At 45.3% G+C, this 14,982-nt stretch overlaps 1 protein-coding gene and 1 long non-coding RNA gene across 3 annotated transcripts in view; both read right to left on the bottom strand.

Moving 5' to 3' along the window:
• Positions 1-1,058: 1,058 nt before the first annotated feature.
• The window catches only part of LOC310742625, a 657,991-nt gene continuing 644,067 nt past the window's right edge, over positions 1,059-14,982 (bottom strand). The window contains exon 3 of the long non-coding RNA XR_014538623.1: positions 1,059-1,264. This is a non-coding gene — a long non-coding RNA (uncharacterized lncRNA). The remainder of the gene's footprint in view (positions 1,265-14,982) is intronic.
• Positions 7,606-14,982, bottom strand: part of FGF5 (fibroblast growth factor 5) — a 28,247-nt gene continuing 20,870 nt past the window's right edge. Inside the window, exons 3-4 of one of the 2 annotated variants that reach the window (XM_083571881.1) lie at positions 10,390-10,493; positions 7,606-10,088 (exon numbers count right to left, since the gene is read on the bottom strand). In XM_083571881.1, coding sequence (XP_083428007.1) covers positions 9,959-10,088; positions 10,390-10,493 — 234 coding nt within the window. In that variant the 3' untranslated portion in view covers positions 7,606-9,958. Of the gene's footprint in view, positions 10,494-14,982 lie in introns of both variants that reach the window. The other variant, XM_083571880.1, reaches the window with a different exon arrangement.

Genomic DNA, 14,982 nt, shown 5'->3' on the forward strand with positions numbered 1-14,982 from the left:
CCCAAACAGGGAATCACATCATCCTGGCCGTGCTGCCACAGAAGTCATGCAACCTGTGTGAGATAATAGAGCTCAAAAGATGCAAGGGGTGGGGGGCATGCTTGCATGAGTTCTGTGGTCTAAACCACTGAACCTCTTGGGCTTGCGGATCGGAAGGTTGGCGGTTCAAATCCCCGCGATGGGGTGAGCTCCTGTTGCTCTGTCCCAGCTCCTGCAAACCTAGCAGTTCGAAAGCACACCAGTGCAAGTAGATAAATAGGTACCACTGCGGCAGGAAGGTAAACAGAGTTTTCATGCGCTCTGGTTTCCGTTACGGTGTTCCGTTGCACCAGAAGCGGTTTAATCCTGCTGGCCACGTGACCTGGAAAGCTGTCTGTGGACAAACACCGGCTCCGTCGGCCTGAAAGCGAGATGAGCGCTGCAACCCCATAGTCTCCCTTGACTGGACTTAACCATTTTACCTTTGACCTATGTATGTAACAAGCAAACTAACTGTATTTTGTAAACCTATCATTTCCTTCACACTTTTGTAAATAGCAGTTTGCAATTGTACACACCTTTGTGCAGGGGGGCCAATGCCTGGGGGCCCCAACCCTTTGCCCCCCAATATTTTTGGGGGGGGCAATGTTCAAAAGAATCAGGGCCAAGCATGGAGCCAAGCGTGGTTTCAGTGGCCAGGTCCTTCTCCTCTTCCTCTCCTGCTACAGAGGGGAAAGAGGGGGAAGCGACCCCCGTCTGGTGATGGCGGCAGCAGGAGCAGCAGGAGCTGCCAGCCATTGAAGCTGTGCTGCTGCCATATTCAGTTCTGCCCCTTAGCTCCTCCCAACATCCTGACTCAATGCCAAGATGTTGCACACATGACGTGTGTCCCCCCCAGCTCCCTCACAAGTTGGCGCCTCTGTCTATAACATCATCTAAAGTTGCAGCTGCTATGCATTTCGTCTGCACACCAGTGATCATATTTTCAAACCAGTGTGCAATGATGTTCTCTATTCCCCAACCCTCAATTAGTCTTTCCACAAACCCTTTTTTAAAAAATACATACAGTGGTACCTCGGTTTAAGAACTTAATTCATTCCGGAGGTCTGTTCTTAACCTGAAACTGTTCTTAACCTGAAGCACCACTTTAGCTAATGTAGCCTCCTGCTGCTGCTGCTGCACGATTTCTGTTCTCATCCTGAAGCAAAGTTCTTAACCCGAGGTACTATTTCTGGGTTAGCGGAGTCTGTAACCTGAAGCGTATGTAACCTGAAGCGTATGTAACCTGAAGCGTATGTAACCCAGGGTAAAGAGTAAAGGGACCCCTGACCATTCGGTCCAGTTGTGACCGTCTCTGGGGTTGCGGCGCTCATCTCGCTTTATTGGCCGAGGGAGCTGGTGTACAGCTTCCGGGTCATGTGGCCAGCATGACTAAGCCGCTTCTGGCGAACCAGAGCAGTGCACGGAAATGCCGTTTACCTTCCCACCGGAGCGGTACCTAAAATCTACTTGCACTTTGACACGCTTCAAACTGCTAGGTTGGCAGGAGCAGGGACTGAGCAACGAGAGCTCACCCCTTCTAGATCTGAACCGCCAACCTTCTGATCGGCAAGCCCTAGGCTCTGTGGTTTAACCCACAGCGCCACTCGCGTCCCTTGTAACCCAAGGTACCACTGTATATTTTTCACAGTTGGTTTTTTTTTTGAAAGAGAGAGACTAGAATCTGTTCCTTGGATTCCCTAGGGAAAGGGATAGGGTGATAGACTAAAGTAGGCTTCCTCAAACTCGGCCCTCCAGAAGTTTTGAGACTACAATTCCACTCATCCCTGACCACTGGTCCTGCTAGCTAGGGATCATGGGAGTTGTAGGCCAAAAATATCTGGAGGGCTGAGTTTGAGGAAGCTGGGACTAAGGGATCACCCACTCTTTGCTTGTCCTGCGGCTGGAAATCACAGGTCCAAGCAGTTTTCTGTTTGCCCCGCCACTTTCCCTGGGAAAACTTGCCCCAAATCAGGGTAAATGTCCACCTATTGGAAAGCTCAATACAGTGGTACCTCGGGTTAAGTACTTAAATCATTCCGGAGGTCTGTACTTAACCTGAAACTGTTCTTAACCTGAAGCACCACTTTAGCTAATGGGGCCTCCTGCTGCTGCCGCACCGCTGGAGCACGATTTCTGTTCTTATCCTGAAGCAAAGTTCTTAACCCGAGGTACTATTTCTGGGTTAGTGGAGTCTGTAACCTGAAGCGTCTGTAACCTGAACCATATGTAACCCGAGGTATCACTGTACTATGCCCACTTGCAAGGGTTAAGATGTGCGACTTGCACATATGGGTTTTAAACAACAACAACAGCAAGAACAACTATAAACACATACTAGAAGCACAATTGTCTTGTAGTAATTTAGAAAGAAAAGGCCCCAAACCATACCGTGTTGTTTACAAGCCAGCATAGGTGTGCACTTTATTATGGCATCATTGTCATTTGCAATATTCTTAGTGGTGGAGAAGCTTAGGGAAATCTCTTTTCATCCATTATTAATAGGAACACTGAACGGTGTTGTTTTTTAAAAAGAAAAAACTTGATATGAAATGAGACACTGTTAGAAAAAGGGGGGTTGTCATCATTCAGGAAAGGGAGAGAGCAAGAGAGAACTCACACTTCCTAAGTGTGTACTGGTGGTAATGTTGTTTTGCACATTTCTTTATTTTTCCATTTTGCAGTCAACCACTAAATGGATCTCATGGCTTTTTGCTATTGCCAATATGCAACTGAAAGATATTAGTATGAGTAACAAGATTGAAGCGTATGTTCCATTATTGCAAACACGACTGTTGGTTGGTCAGGGGATACAGAGAGGCCGTCACAGTCCTGCCCTTTGCCTTAGCAAAGGTCCAATCTGCCAAATTCAGCTGATGAAGCTTTCAATGGCACAGAGTTAAATGTTTTACTCACTGCAGATCAAACTGCTGTTAAAGGACCGGTTATTCAGAAGCTGATCATCCCAACTGCAAACCACTCTTTTTTTTTTAAAAAAAAGGAAATTTGTTAAGGCTTACTTGGTGATTGGTTCCATTTTCTGATATTCATTTTACCTACACAACACAGCAAGGTTTTATGGATAATTATTTACTTCGAATGTCTGTATAAAATGCTTTCACCACTGACATGTAGAAGCTGCACAGATTCACCATGGGTTTTGGAAAAAGGCCTTTCAGATACCAGCACCACTGCTTATTGCCCAAAATGCCTTGCTGAAAATAAAATAAATCACATTTTCTCCATACGCAGTGTTAGGGGTTATAAATACATGATAAAAATCACACAAATTAATGATTGTCCATGGAACAACTTTCCTTGCAAGACAGCAAAAGGGATCAGCTCAAATAACATCCATTGAGCCCAGGATTCTCTTTCCTGCAGAAGCTGCCAAACAGATGCCTCTGTGATGCTTACAGCCAAGACATGAATGCAAGAAAGCCATCCTTGTGTCATCTGTTCCACCACCTGGTATGAAGAGGTATATTGCTCTTGAACATCGCTTCCTTTAATTATTAAGCCGATCTCACATTTGTTATTATTTTTAAAGCATTAGACGGTTTTCTTCTACCGACATTTCAAAAGACCTTTTAGTATAATATGGGACGTTGCCAAGTTTAGGATGTCTCTCCAAACATGACACTTACGTACCTTCCATAAACAAAGTGAACATCACAGTTTCAAGATCTATGCATTGCTCTCTAATACTTATCATCAAGGAAACGGTGGACACCGTGGGACATTTGCAGCAGCCTCCTGTCTCAACCACAGCCCTAACCTTGCATATTGGCCCTGGTTTCGCACAAGGCCCAGGAGATGAGGGATGAAACATGATGCTATTGCCAAGCAAATGTGGGCCACACCCTCAATTGCTTCCATGTTGACCTCCAGGCAGGTTGATGAATCCTGTATGTCACAGCAAATTGTTTTCTCTTTCATGCAACTGAGCATAAATTCCAGTTTTCCAGTTAGGGTTGAATGTATGGCACTAGGATGATTTAACTTGCAAAAGGAAAGAAGAGAGGGGAGAACGTATACTGTAGGTCTTGACTCAAGGGAAGTGTGATGTGAGGACTGTGAACCTAGATCCCTGACCCTGCTGCAAAAGCAGGCATTGCAAGCAACATGGACTATAGAGCCCTGTATCCAATTAATGAGTTAAGAAGCTGCCTTATATGGAGCCAGGCCATTGGTCCATCCAGCTCAGAGGCCATCTAGAGTTTCAGATGGGTCTCTCTCAGCCCTACCTGGAAATGTCAAGGATTGAACCTGAATCTTAGGCATGCTAAGATTCTGTGATAGCCTATGTCTCATTTCCAAATGCCTTCTTGTAAAAAGGCGCTTGGAAGAGCCAGGTCTGTCTCAGCTTCCTTTTCTTTTCATTCCCTAAAATGCCCGGCTTTTCCAAGTGCTTTATGATAACTCACTAACAATGCTGTCCCTTCCTGATGACATCATCCAGGTGGTCTTCCGGTTCATCCTTTTGTACAGTGGTACTTTGGTTCTTAAACGCCTTGGTACTCAAACGCTGAAAGCCCAGAAGTACAGTGTTCTGTTTGCCGAATGTTTTTCAGAAGCCAAACGTCTGATGCCGCTGTCGGCTATTGTTTCCGGGGCACCTGGACCAATCAGAAGCTGCGCCTTGGTTTTCAAACATTTTGGAAGTCAAACGGACTTCTGGAGCAGATTAAGTTTGGCGCTTTTGTTTTTGTTATTTATTTTGCGTTTTTGTTTTTGAGGCTTTTTCGGTTAATTTGTTTTTGTGACTGTGTGGAACCCAGTTCAGCTACTGATTGATTGTGTGACTGAGGAAATGGATAAAAGCCCCCCATCCAAACAATGACTATCACCAGTGCAGGGAAGAAAATAATAATAATTTTCATTTTTATCATCTACAATACTGTTTTATTTATTTTATAGTACAGTACATTGATTATTGGTTTCATTTTATGGATCAATGGTCTCATTAGATAGTAAAATTCATGTTAATTGGCTGTTTTAGGGGTTGTTTTTAAAAGTCTGGAACGGATTAATCCGTTTTGGATTACTTTCTATGAGAAAGCGTGCCTTGGTTTTGGAACGCTTTGGTTTTGGAGCGGACTTCCAGAATGGATTAAGTCAGAGAACCAAGGTACCACTGTATTATTGTCATAGAGTCTAGTCACTAAGGGATCGCCCACACTTTTGTTTGTCTGAATTAAAACAAACATCAGTCCAGAGAAAAACTGACTGGCGTTTGTTCCAATTCAGCAATGAACAGGGGTTTTTCCTGAGGAAAGCAGTGGGACAGCAAAAAAACCCAAACCTATCAGACCCATGACTAGAAATCACAGGACAAACGAATGTGTGAATTGGTCCCGCACTTAGCTGTATCTGAGTAGAGTTGGGCATTTCCGCTGGCTGTTCTGTTCTTCTTTAAGAGAAAGAATAATATAAAAACACTTCACCTTCGATTATGTATTGAAAAGCTGTAGGTGTCCCACCTTCTCCCACTGGGTCTCATCCTTTCCCTTCTAACCTCCGAGGACTCAGAGTTGGTTTGCCAGGTTGCAGTCTAGAGAATACGATGCATCTGAATTTTCTCAGTACAGCGGGGGGGGGGGGGCAGCCGCCGACTGCTCCCACTTCCCAATTCTTTTCCAGACACCTTAATCACTGTATTTTTTGCTCTATAAGACTCACTTTTTCCCTCCTAAAAAGTAAGGGGAAATGTGTGTGCGTCTTATGGAGCGAATGCAGGCTGCGCAGCTATCCCAGAAGCCAGAACAGCAAGAGGGATTGCTGCTTTCACTGCACAGCAATCCCTCTTGCTGTTCTGGCTTCTGAGATTCAGAATATTTTTTTTCTTGTCCTCCAAAAACTAGGTGCATCTTGTGGCCTGGTGCATCTTATAGAGTGAAAAATACAGTATCTGCAAGAGGGGCAGATGATGGAACTCGGTAGAGTTCCTGCTTAAGTTCCTTACTTCCTGCTTATCTCCTGACAGCTCTGGTCGCCTCTCCTAAAAAGGGAGCTGGAAAAGGTTATGAAAAGGGCAATCGTAATGCAAACAGAGGAGTATTTAAGGTTGCTTCTGAATACCAGTTGTTGGGAACCACTCAGGCATTGTGTGCCGCTTTTCTGCAGGCACCTGGTTAGCTTCTGTGAGAACAGGATGCTGGACTTGATGGGCCATTGGCTTTGCAGGCTTGAATATTCCTTCCCTTGAGCCCTTGGTGTAAAGGCAGCAAAGTGACTCTCTGTCAGAGCTGGAGCTGTTTACACCAGTCCCAGGCTACGACTGAGCAGGACAGGGAACCAAATCCTGCTCTCGGCCTGCACTCAGGTTTCTACTCCTTACAGACGGAATGCTAGGTTTACAAGTGTGTGGGAAACACCTGTTAAAATCTCAAGAGCCAGAGGGGCTTCAAGGGTTAAAGTTCCCACTGGCTTTGCTTCAGTGCTCTCTAGAGCTCCTTCGCCATGACCAACAGGAGTACAGTGGTACCTCAGGTTAAGTACTTAATTCGTTCTGGAGGTCTGTTCTTAACCTGAAACTGTTCTTAACCTGAAGCACCACTTTAGCTAATGGGGCCTCCTGCTGCTGCCGCACCGCCGGAGCACGATTTCTGTTCTCATCCTGAAGCAAAGTTCTTAACCTGAAGCACTATTTCTGGGTTAGCAGAGTCTGTAACCTGAAGCGTATGTAACCTGAGGTACCACTGTACAGAAAAAAAAAACCATATAAGACCCCTTCCTCAAAAAGCAGAATAAACCACGTGAAGTGGGGAGAGATTTGCATAATGTATGCATGTCACATAACGCAGATTGTCTTCCTGCAGAACTGGTTTTGTACTGCTGCATCAAGTTTTCTTTGCCAAAGCGCAAACTTGTACGTGGTCCTGCCCTTGATCAGGCAAACAAAGAAACTGTGACCAGATCATTATGAGCCAGTCTCACTGGGTGGGAGGAAATCCCTATTTTATAGCGATGGTTCTCAACTTGAAGCCGCAGCAATAGATCACCCGTAAGTTAACACACGGCTCTTGGTGTGTGTGTGTGTGTGTTCGATCTGTCTGGGTGTCAAGAGCAGCCCAGGGTATCTTCAGAGGTGGTCTGATGCTATGTGACACATGAGCAGCCTTTAAATAGTCGCGAGGAGAGCAGGAAGAGCAACAAGGACTATTCACCTTTGGAAAAGGAGTCTCAAGGGGGTGTTTTTCACGCTGAGTAAAACACTTGTTAAGAGGAGGAGACAGCAGCGGTTGTTATCTGATCCACCTTTGGGGTGGGTCTCTCCTCCCTCCATCTCTCTCCTCTAAAGCAGCTTAGTCTCTTTGGACCTATAATAGCAGGAATTCCAGAGTCTCATGGCAGAGGTATTTTAAACGCAGACATTGAAGCGATGAGGTTGATGGACAGAATAAGACGTGTCCTTCCAGCTGTCCAAGGAACAGCGGGAGGGGGAATGGAATCAGGGTCATTTGGAACGGAACAGCTTTCCTTCCTCAATCTTGATCCCCTCATTTGCCTCTCCGTAGGGTGGGGAGGGGGAGAATAAACACAGAGAGCAAAAGATCTGGACAGACAGAAATCTATGCGATAGCATGGAATCCAAAGGTAGGTACTGTTATTTTCTTTAGAGAAAAAAAAGAAAAACGAACTAAATTCTACTAAGAGTGGAATCAATCCTTGTTTTTTTAAAAAAAAATTTAAAATAAAACAACACAATAACAACAACACAGAAGTAAGGATGGAGTCACACAACAGCGTTTCTACCCTCTTCACATTATGAGCACTGCCCCAAATTCCCCTGGGCTCACATATATATGCATGGGGAACTTTGGGGAGCAATGGCTGGCCTGTCCTCTTTTATTTGGGAGGGGGAATCTATGACATTGTCCACTCATTACTTTCTGGGAACAAATTTCAACACAATGTGGAGCCTCAGCGTTCCACTCTTTTCTCCAGGATGGTGAAAGGTGTGAGGATGTCGTGAGCATATGTTTATTTGGAGCACAGTATATCGCTGATCATCTGACCTACCAGGAACAATGAGGTTTTCCAATCAGGTGATCTGAGGAAATATGGTATCAAACCAAAGCAACAGCAACCAATTCATCCAGGTCTCCTCCAGATTCTTTCGCAGAAAGGGTTAAGGTTTCAAGTGCATACTGGAAATTTAGGTTTGGACAATTAAAGCAGACCAAGGTGCTTTGTCCCATTTCAGCGCTTGAGGTGAAAGGGGGGGTCATAGAATTGTGAGGGTCCAACCCCCACAAAGCAGGGGTGTGCTGGTGCCCCACTGCTGGTGCCTCTCTTGTGGGATGTGAAACACACAGCAGTCAAATACAACAGTCCTAGAGAGGGATGTTTGTCCAGCCAGTAGATAAACTTCCTGTTTCCTCCTGGGCTGGGACAAACTTCCTCTACATGTGACCAGAGGTGGGTGTTGCCTTACCTGTGCAGGTAACAAAATAGTACAGCACAAGCAGCCATATCTCTCTCTAACTCCATTCCTTGAAGAAGCAACATCTCCTTAGCCTGAGATGCCAAGAGACGACAAAGGAACTATCTCCTTATGGGATAGATTCCAAGTGTATATATTTTGTACCTTAAGTCTGCCTTCTGGGATGTATGCGTAAACTATTTTATACCTTTTATACAAGACTGTGTCATGTCTATTCTTTTTAGGAGGGAATAAAGGGGAATTACCAGGAAATTGATTTTAGAGGCTAAAGCAACTTATCCGCTGTGTAAGTTTAAAAAGGGAATGTTACTCTACTAAATTATAGAACTTGCTAACACAAGTTGGGAAGGATATTATTAAACAATATATCTTAGACTTCTGCTGCCTGAGGCAAGTGCCTCACCGTGCCTCATCAGTGGGCCGGGCCGGACCCTCTGTTATCCTGGCACAAGAAACCCACTTTTTTGCAAAATGACATTTTGCTGTTAGGAAAGTGATGTGTGGGGGGGAACACTGAAAGGTTTGGGATGAATGAATGACTAACAGGAAGACCTATGTCCACTGGCTGAGCAAATCAGGATGAATGCTTAATAACAAAATGGTAATCTGGAAGAGCAGGAGCCCATGGTGCATATGAAGTAGGAATGAACAATCTCACCCCATTCATGAAATGTTGCTAGCCAACTGTCTTGGCTTCCCTTGAAATTCATTGGCTGTTCTGACTGAAGAGGAACACTCCAATTTGGTTTTAAATTTTGCTTTCATCTAAAAAAATTCATGGCTACTCCGCTACAGAGGACTTCCAGGAGAGAACAGGTGTATACAAAACACCGTGCAAATGTTAAAACCACAAGCTTTGGCCTTGTGGGTTCATATAGAACCTTTTCATTTTTTTGTTTTATTGCATCACTATTTCAAATTTGCTGTGCCACTATTTTCCCCCTGCTGGGTTCCAAAGTTAATGGCGTCTTTAAAATCAAAATCATGAGATAAACCAGTTGGGTGACTCCACCTTATGTTTGTCTGAGGTATGTCGGGGATGGGGAAATCTTAAAAGTGCAGAAAAAAGTGATTGGGGGGGCATGGAAAGGTCACGAGCAATTTCCTCCCCCTTCTCACAGGAAAAGATCACAGTAAGAAAACAATTATCAGGAATTTGAAGAAAAAAATAGACTCAACATATGAGGTAATCTTTCACATCTTGCAGCAGTCACAGAACCATAGATTTGGGAAGGACCTTGAAGGCCATATAGTCCAATCCCTGCCAAGGCAGGAAAACACATTACTGCAGCAATAGTGCCTGCCAGTTTTGAACAGCCGTTTTAAGCACAATCCATGCTCAGCAGTTGGAAAGCAGAGAGATGAGACTGAAAATTAAGGCATCCCCACCCCACCCGTGCCCAAACAACCTTTCCGCTCATCTTTGGCGCCCTACGCCTTTGAGCACTTGGAGAATTCCACTTCATTTGTAGCTACTGGAAAAAAAGTGAATTAAACTCGGGCGCTAGGGACCCAAACGAACACGACTCTTTCCAGAAGGACCTCCCGGCGCAGTGAAACGCAGAGCAGAATCCCATCCGCTATTCTGCCCTGTGGTGTCGCATACAAGCAGCAACAGCTCCTGAGAAAGAAAGAAAACAACATTCCTCAATGGAAGAGATTTGGGCCATTACTATCCAAAGCGAAACTTGAGTCTATATTTGACCGGAGGCGAGTTCTTCCGAGGCACCGGCAACGGGACCTTTGGCTTTGCTGGGATGGCGACAGGTGGTTTCTTCTTCTCAGGAATGGCAACAGTGAAAGCCAGTTCCGGCTGTTCTGCTTGCCTGAACCTCGGGAGGAAATGCGTCGAGATGTGCTGTGGTTTCACCCGGGGGCTGCACCCTCGTTTTGCCTTGCCCCGTTTGTTCAAGGCCACGTACCATTCTCTGCCCGTCTTCTCAGTCCTGTAAACTGCTGAGGCGTACGTGTTGTAGCTGTTTTCTTGAAACCGCTCCCTGAACTTGCAGTCGTCTGTGAATTTGGCCTAGGGAATTAGAAGGAGGAAACGACAATAGCAGCAAATGCTGGCTTTATAAAAGGGTGTCACTGTACCTGTGTTGGCCTATAATTATTATTTCTTATTTTTCTTATCGAACCTTCGCCTGAAGGTCTCAAAGTGGATTATGGCACATAAATGCACAATACGATTTAAACACCAATAAACGACAACCCGACTTCTAAGCCCATTTTATTGATCTAGACAGGGCGTGGAGAACCTTTGGGTCTCCAGATGTTGCATAGCCAAAACTCTCATCAGCCCCAGCAAGTACTATTATTTTATCATCATCATTATTATTACTATAGACGTGTTCCCCCCGTTTTCAAATTATTCCTTAGACTCTCTCTTGTCCACACTTCCTGATTAGCTCCCTGAAATTTCTCATGAGGCTGCAGAAACGCCTTTTCTTTTTGCATGACTAGCATAATGCAAGGTAAGAAACAGTCACTTAACTAACCGTAAAGGGCATATAGAGTGCACACGTCCAACATATTGATGCTTCAAGTCACCAGTAAAGCTAATTTTACCCTATGTGAAAATACAATGGATTGGAGTATTTTTTCCCCCATAATGGAGGGGAGCTGGCCATTGTAACACATAATCATTCATTTTATTTGCATGTCTTGAACTATTAAGATGCATGGGGGGGGGGAGGTGAAATAACGTGCAACTTAACTGTAACCTGAGTGAGATGCTAAGCACATATATGGATGCGGGTGGCGCTGCGGGTTAAACCACAGAGCCTGGGACTTGCCGATCCTGAAGGTCAGCGGTTCGAATCCCCCCAACGGGGTGAGCTCCCATTGCTCGGTCCCTGCTCCTGCCCACCTAGCAGTTTGAAAGCACATCAAAGTGCAAGTAGATAAATAGGTACCACTCCGGTGGGAAGGTAAACAGCATTTCCGTGTGCTGCTCTGGTTCGCCAGAAGCGGCTTAGTCATGCTGGCCACATGACCCAGAAGCTGTACGCCGGCTCCCTCGGCCAATAAAGCGAGATGAGCGCCGCAACCCCAGAGTCGGCCACGACTGAACCTAATGGTCAGGGGTCATAGATAGATAGATAGATAGATAGATAGGTTTGATTTATGGAAGATAAGTACTTTTGGAGCCCATCCACAGGGCTCTATATACCCAGTGGCAAGCCATAGGGGGAAATAAAAAAAGGATGTGCTCTTGCCTTCATGCTTTATTGGTGAGAATCCCAGAGACATCTCTGGCTGGTCCATAGATGGGAAACGTATATGGAGGCAGATAAGCCTTTGGCCTGATCCCACAGGCTACTCTCAGATGAAAAAGCCCTGAATCTAAAGGGTTGGTAAATCTATTGGGTTCTTTTTTTTAGTCTTATCTCATCTGGCCACTCAGAGTACACACCAGCCCCACTTTCATATGGGGCTAGGATAGCCACTTAAGCATTTCCCCAAAGGGTGGACATGGTTTTGCATACAATCTGCAAATGCTAATCATTGTACAGATGCAGATTTAGACATGATGGGTGGTATGCAGCTCTTGCTGGGAGTTGTTGGCATCCATCTGCCTCAGGAGACAATGGAGTGCGCTTCTGGGGGTGAAGTCAAACCGCTGCATTAGCAATGACCTTCCTGGGGTACAAGCCTGGGCAGTGTGTATGGAGCTCCTGGTGGAGCGTGCAACATCATAAAATACTGTAATGGGGAAGACTGTGGTCAGGTGACCTGTGATGGGCAAGTTGAAGACCACCCCCCTGCTCTCCTTCCTTAAAGTACATGACTTCCCCCCAAAGAATACTGGGAACCGTGGCTTGTTATGGGTGCTGTGAATTGTAGCTCTGTGAGGGGTAAACTGTTAGGATTCCTGCTCCATGATTGCAGTCATGGGATTGTTGTCTATCACATGACGGTGTATTGTGCTTTACTCAGCCTTAGAGTTCTTTATCTTTCAACCAGACTTGGACCAGGCAGTCCTTTAAGCAGAGGGTTTACTCGAATAGGAATGCCCTCTGTAAAAGAGAGCATATGGCCACTCTGTTCAAGATCCTGGGGGAAAATCAATGGATATAGGCCATAAAATCTTTACAAAATTTCGCATCAGGTGTCCAGCAGGCCTTGGGTGGGTGGGGGAAAGTGCTGTAAAATGCCCAAGTCCAGTGATCAAAGTGATGTTATCCAGAATTTTCCAATCTCTTAAGCTGATGTCTGAAACAATGGGCACATGGACAGAAATTATATTTTTTGTTAAACAGTGGCATTTGGTATTCACTTGTGCATATGAAAGGTCTGGTTTAGGGGGTCTGATTTGACTGTAATGAATTCAGATGCGCCCAGGAAGTTCGCTGGCTGACCTGGGACTAGTTCAGTGTCTCACAGCCCACCTCGCAAGGTTGTTGTAAGGCTAACATGGGCAGCGGAAACATATGCCTTCTTATGCCCAATGGAGGATAAGGTGGAATATAAATATACAAAATAAATAATAAAAGCTTTTCCCCTCAGAGAGTCTTTTAAAAAAACAAAACTTTCCTGACAACCTTTCATCTCCTTTTAACATTTTGCTGGAGAGAAAGGGAGACAATGGTTTTAATGAAGCACTTTCAAAATTTCCACCACAATGGGTTGCATGTGAAAAGAAGAACCATTTTTGCTCCCTTTTCCTCTTGTTCTTCCCCACCAAAAAAGGAGAGAGATTGAGCTAAGTAGCTACTTAACAATATAGCGGAGCTGAAAGATGATAGCGTTGCTGACTTGCTCACTATAAATCTGAGAACACAATTCCACATGATTGCCTCCCAAAGGAGTTTGGATTGTTTTGGCACGGAAATGCGTGTCTCATCCATCAATAGGTCTGGGTAGATGGGAGAGGGTCCTGATGTCAAGGGTCTACTCATTAAGGGAGAGGAGGAAAGAGTAATGGAGAGGTTAGCAGCTGAATGGCCTTCCTCTCCTTCTCTGATTACAATGAGGTCTTGTCCTGTGACAATCCGCCTCTTCGCTCCCTGCCCCAGTAATCTGGGGATCATGGATTTTGTGATGCCCCATGGAATCTCTAGGGTTGAAAAATGGACTGGAGCTGGTTGGCTTTGGGGATCCCACTCTCCATATTGGGAGTGGAGAACCTCAGAGGCTGCCCTCCAGGCTTCTCTGTTGAGCCCTTGTGATTCTACCCAGGCCTCACCGCAAGCCTGGCCCTTCCAAGAGGCAGAATGTTGCAAGTTCTTGCCTCAGGCGGCAAGTTCTAAGGGGCTGAAAGTGGCTAGAAATGTGTGCTAGTGGTGGAAGACTCTGCTACCCTGTTCCATCACCAGTGCTGAAGTCAGAGTCAACCACTAGTCAATCTAGATTTTGTGCACGGAATGGGGACCACACCATCTTGTCCTTTGCCCTCAGGATAAAGAGGGTGTGTTTGTGTAGAAACCACTGATATTTGCATAGCTAGAATGTAGACTAGTGTAGTAATGTAAGAGCCAGAACTCTTGCTCCACCCACTTTTTGTCTCTTTCTCTGCCCAGCAACAGCACGTGGCCCCTGGAAGATTGCTCAGGAGGCAGTGTGGCCCTTGGGCTGGTAAAACATTCTCCACTCCTGCTCTACAGCCCCATTCGGACAGAAATGATTCGGTCACCATGAACTGGTAACTCCCAGACTAGATTAGTGCAATGCACTGTACATGGGGCTGGTCTTGAAGACTATTTGGCAACTTCAACTGGTCCAAAATGCAGCGACCAGATTACTAGCCAGGGTTTCACTGAGATCACATATAAATCCAGCAGCCAGTTCATTTCCAGGACCAAATCAAGGTGCACACATTAGCATTTAAAACCTAAACAACACAGGTCCCACATGTCTGAGAGACTGCCTCCTTCCCTACAGACTCCCTCTTGGGTGCTAAGATTGGCAAAGCGGACCTTCTTGCTACCTCTGCCACTTTCAGAAGATGGGCGGGGGGTGGGGCAGGAGAAGGCATGTTCTTTGGTGGCCCCCAAATTGTGGAACTCCCTCCCCATATAAATGTGGGATGTAGTCCACTGGGAGCAGTCAAATACAACATTCCTTGTTTTGCTAAAGTGGACATGCAAGGGAATGTTTGGTCCAGCCAGTTGAAACTTCCTGTTCCTCCTGGCCTGGACATCCTTCCTCTTGCATGTGACTGGTAGGTGGGTATGATCTTTCCAGACCAGGTAAAAGGCCAAGTCACACAACCACCTCCCTCTCTTCGATTTTATTTTTCATCCTGAGAACTTCCTGATTCACCCAGACTGTACTGATGGCTACCAGCTAGCAGTCTCTCTAGGTTATCTCCCATATGGGGTAAACCTGTTTGTATATGTTTGAAACTTTAAGCCTACACTGTGGTCTCCCTGATCATGAGTAAAACTACTTTTTGTTACTTATGAATAAGACTGTTGTGTCTTTAATATTTTGGGAGGGATAAAACGGATCTTACCAGAAATAATAGAACATATCTCAATCTGGGCAAGCCAGATTGAATTGTTTATTGTCTT

The sequence above is a fragment of the Podarcis filfolensis genome, assembly GCF_964270895.1.
Source record: "Podarcis filfolensis genome assembly, chromosome: 9".
Taxonomy (NCBI): domain Eukaryota; kingdom Metazoa; phylum Chordata; class Lepidosauria; order Squamata; family Lacertidae; genus Podarcis; species Podarcis filfolensis.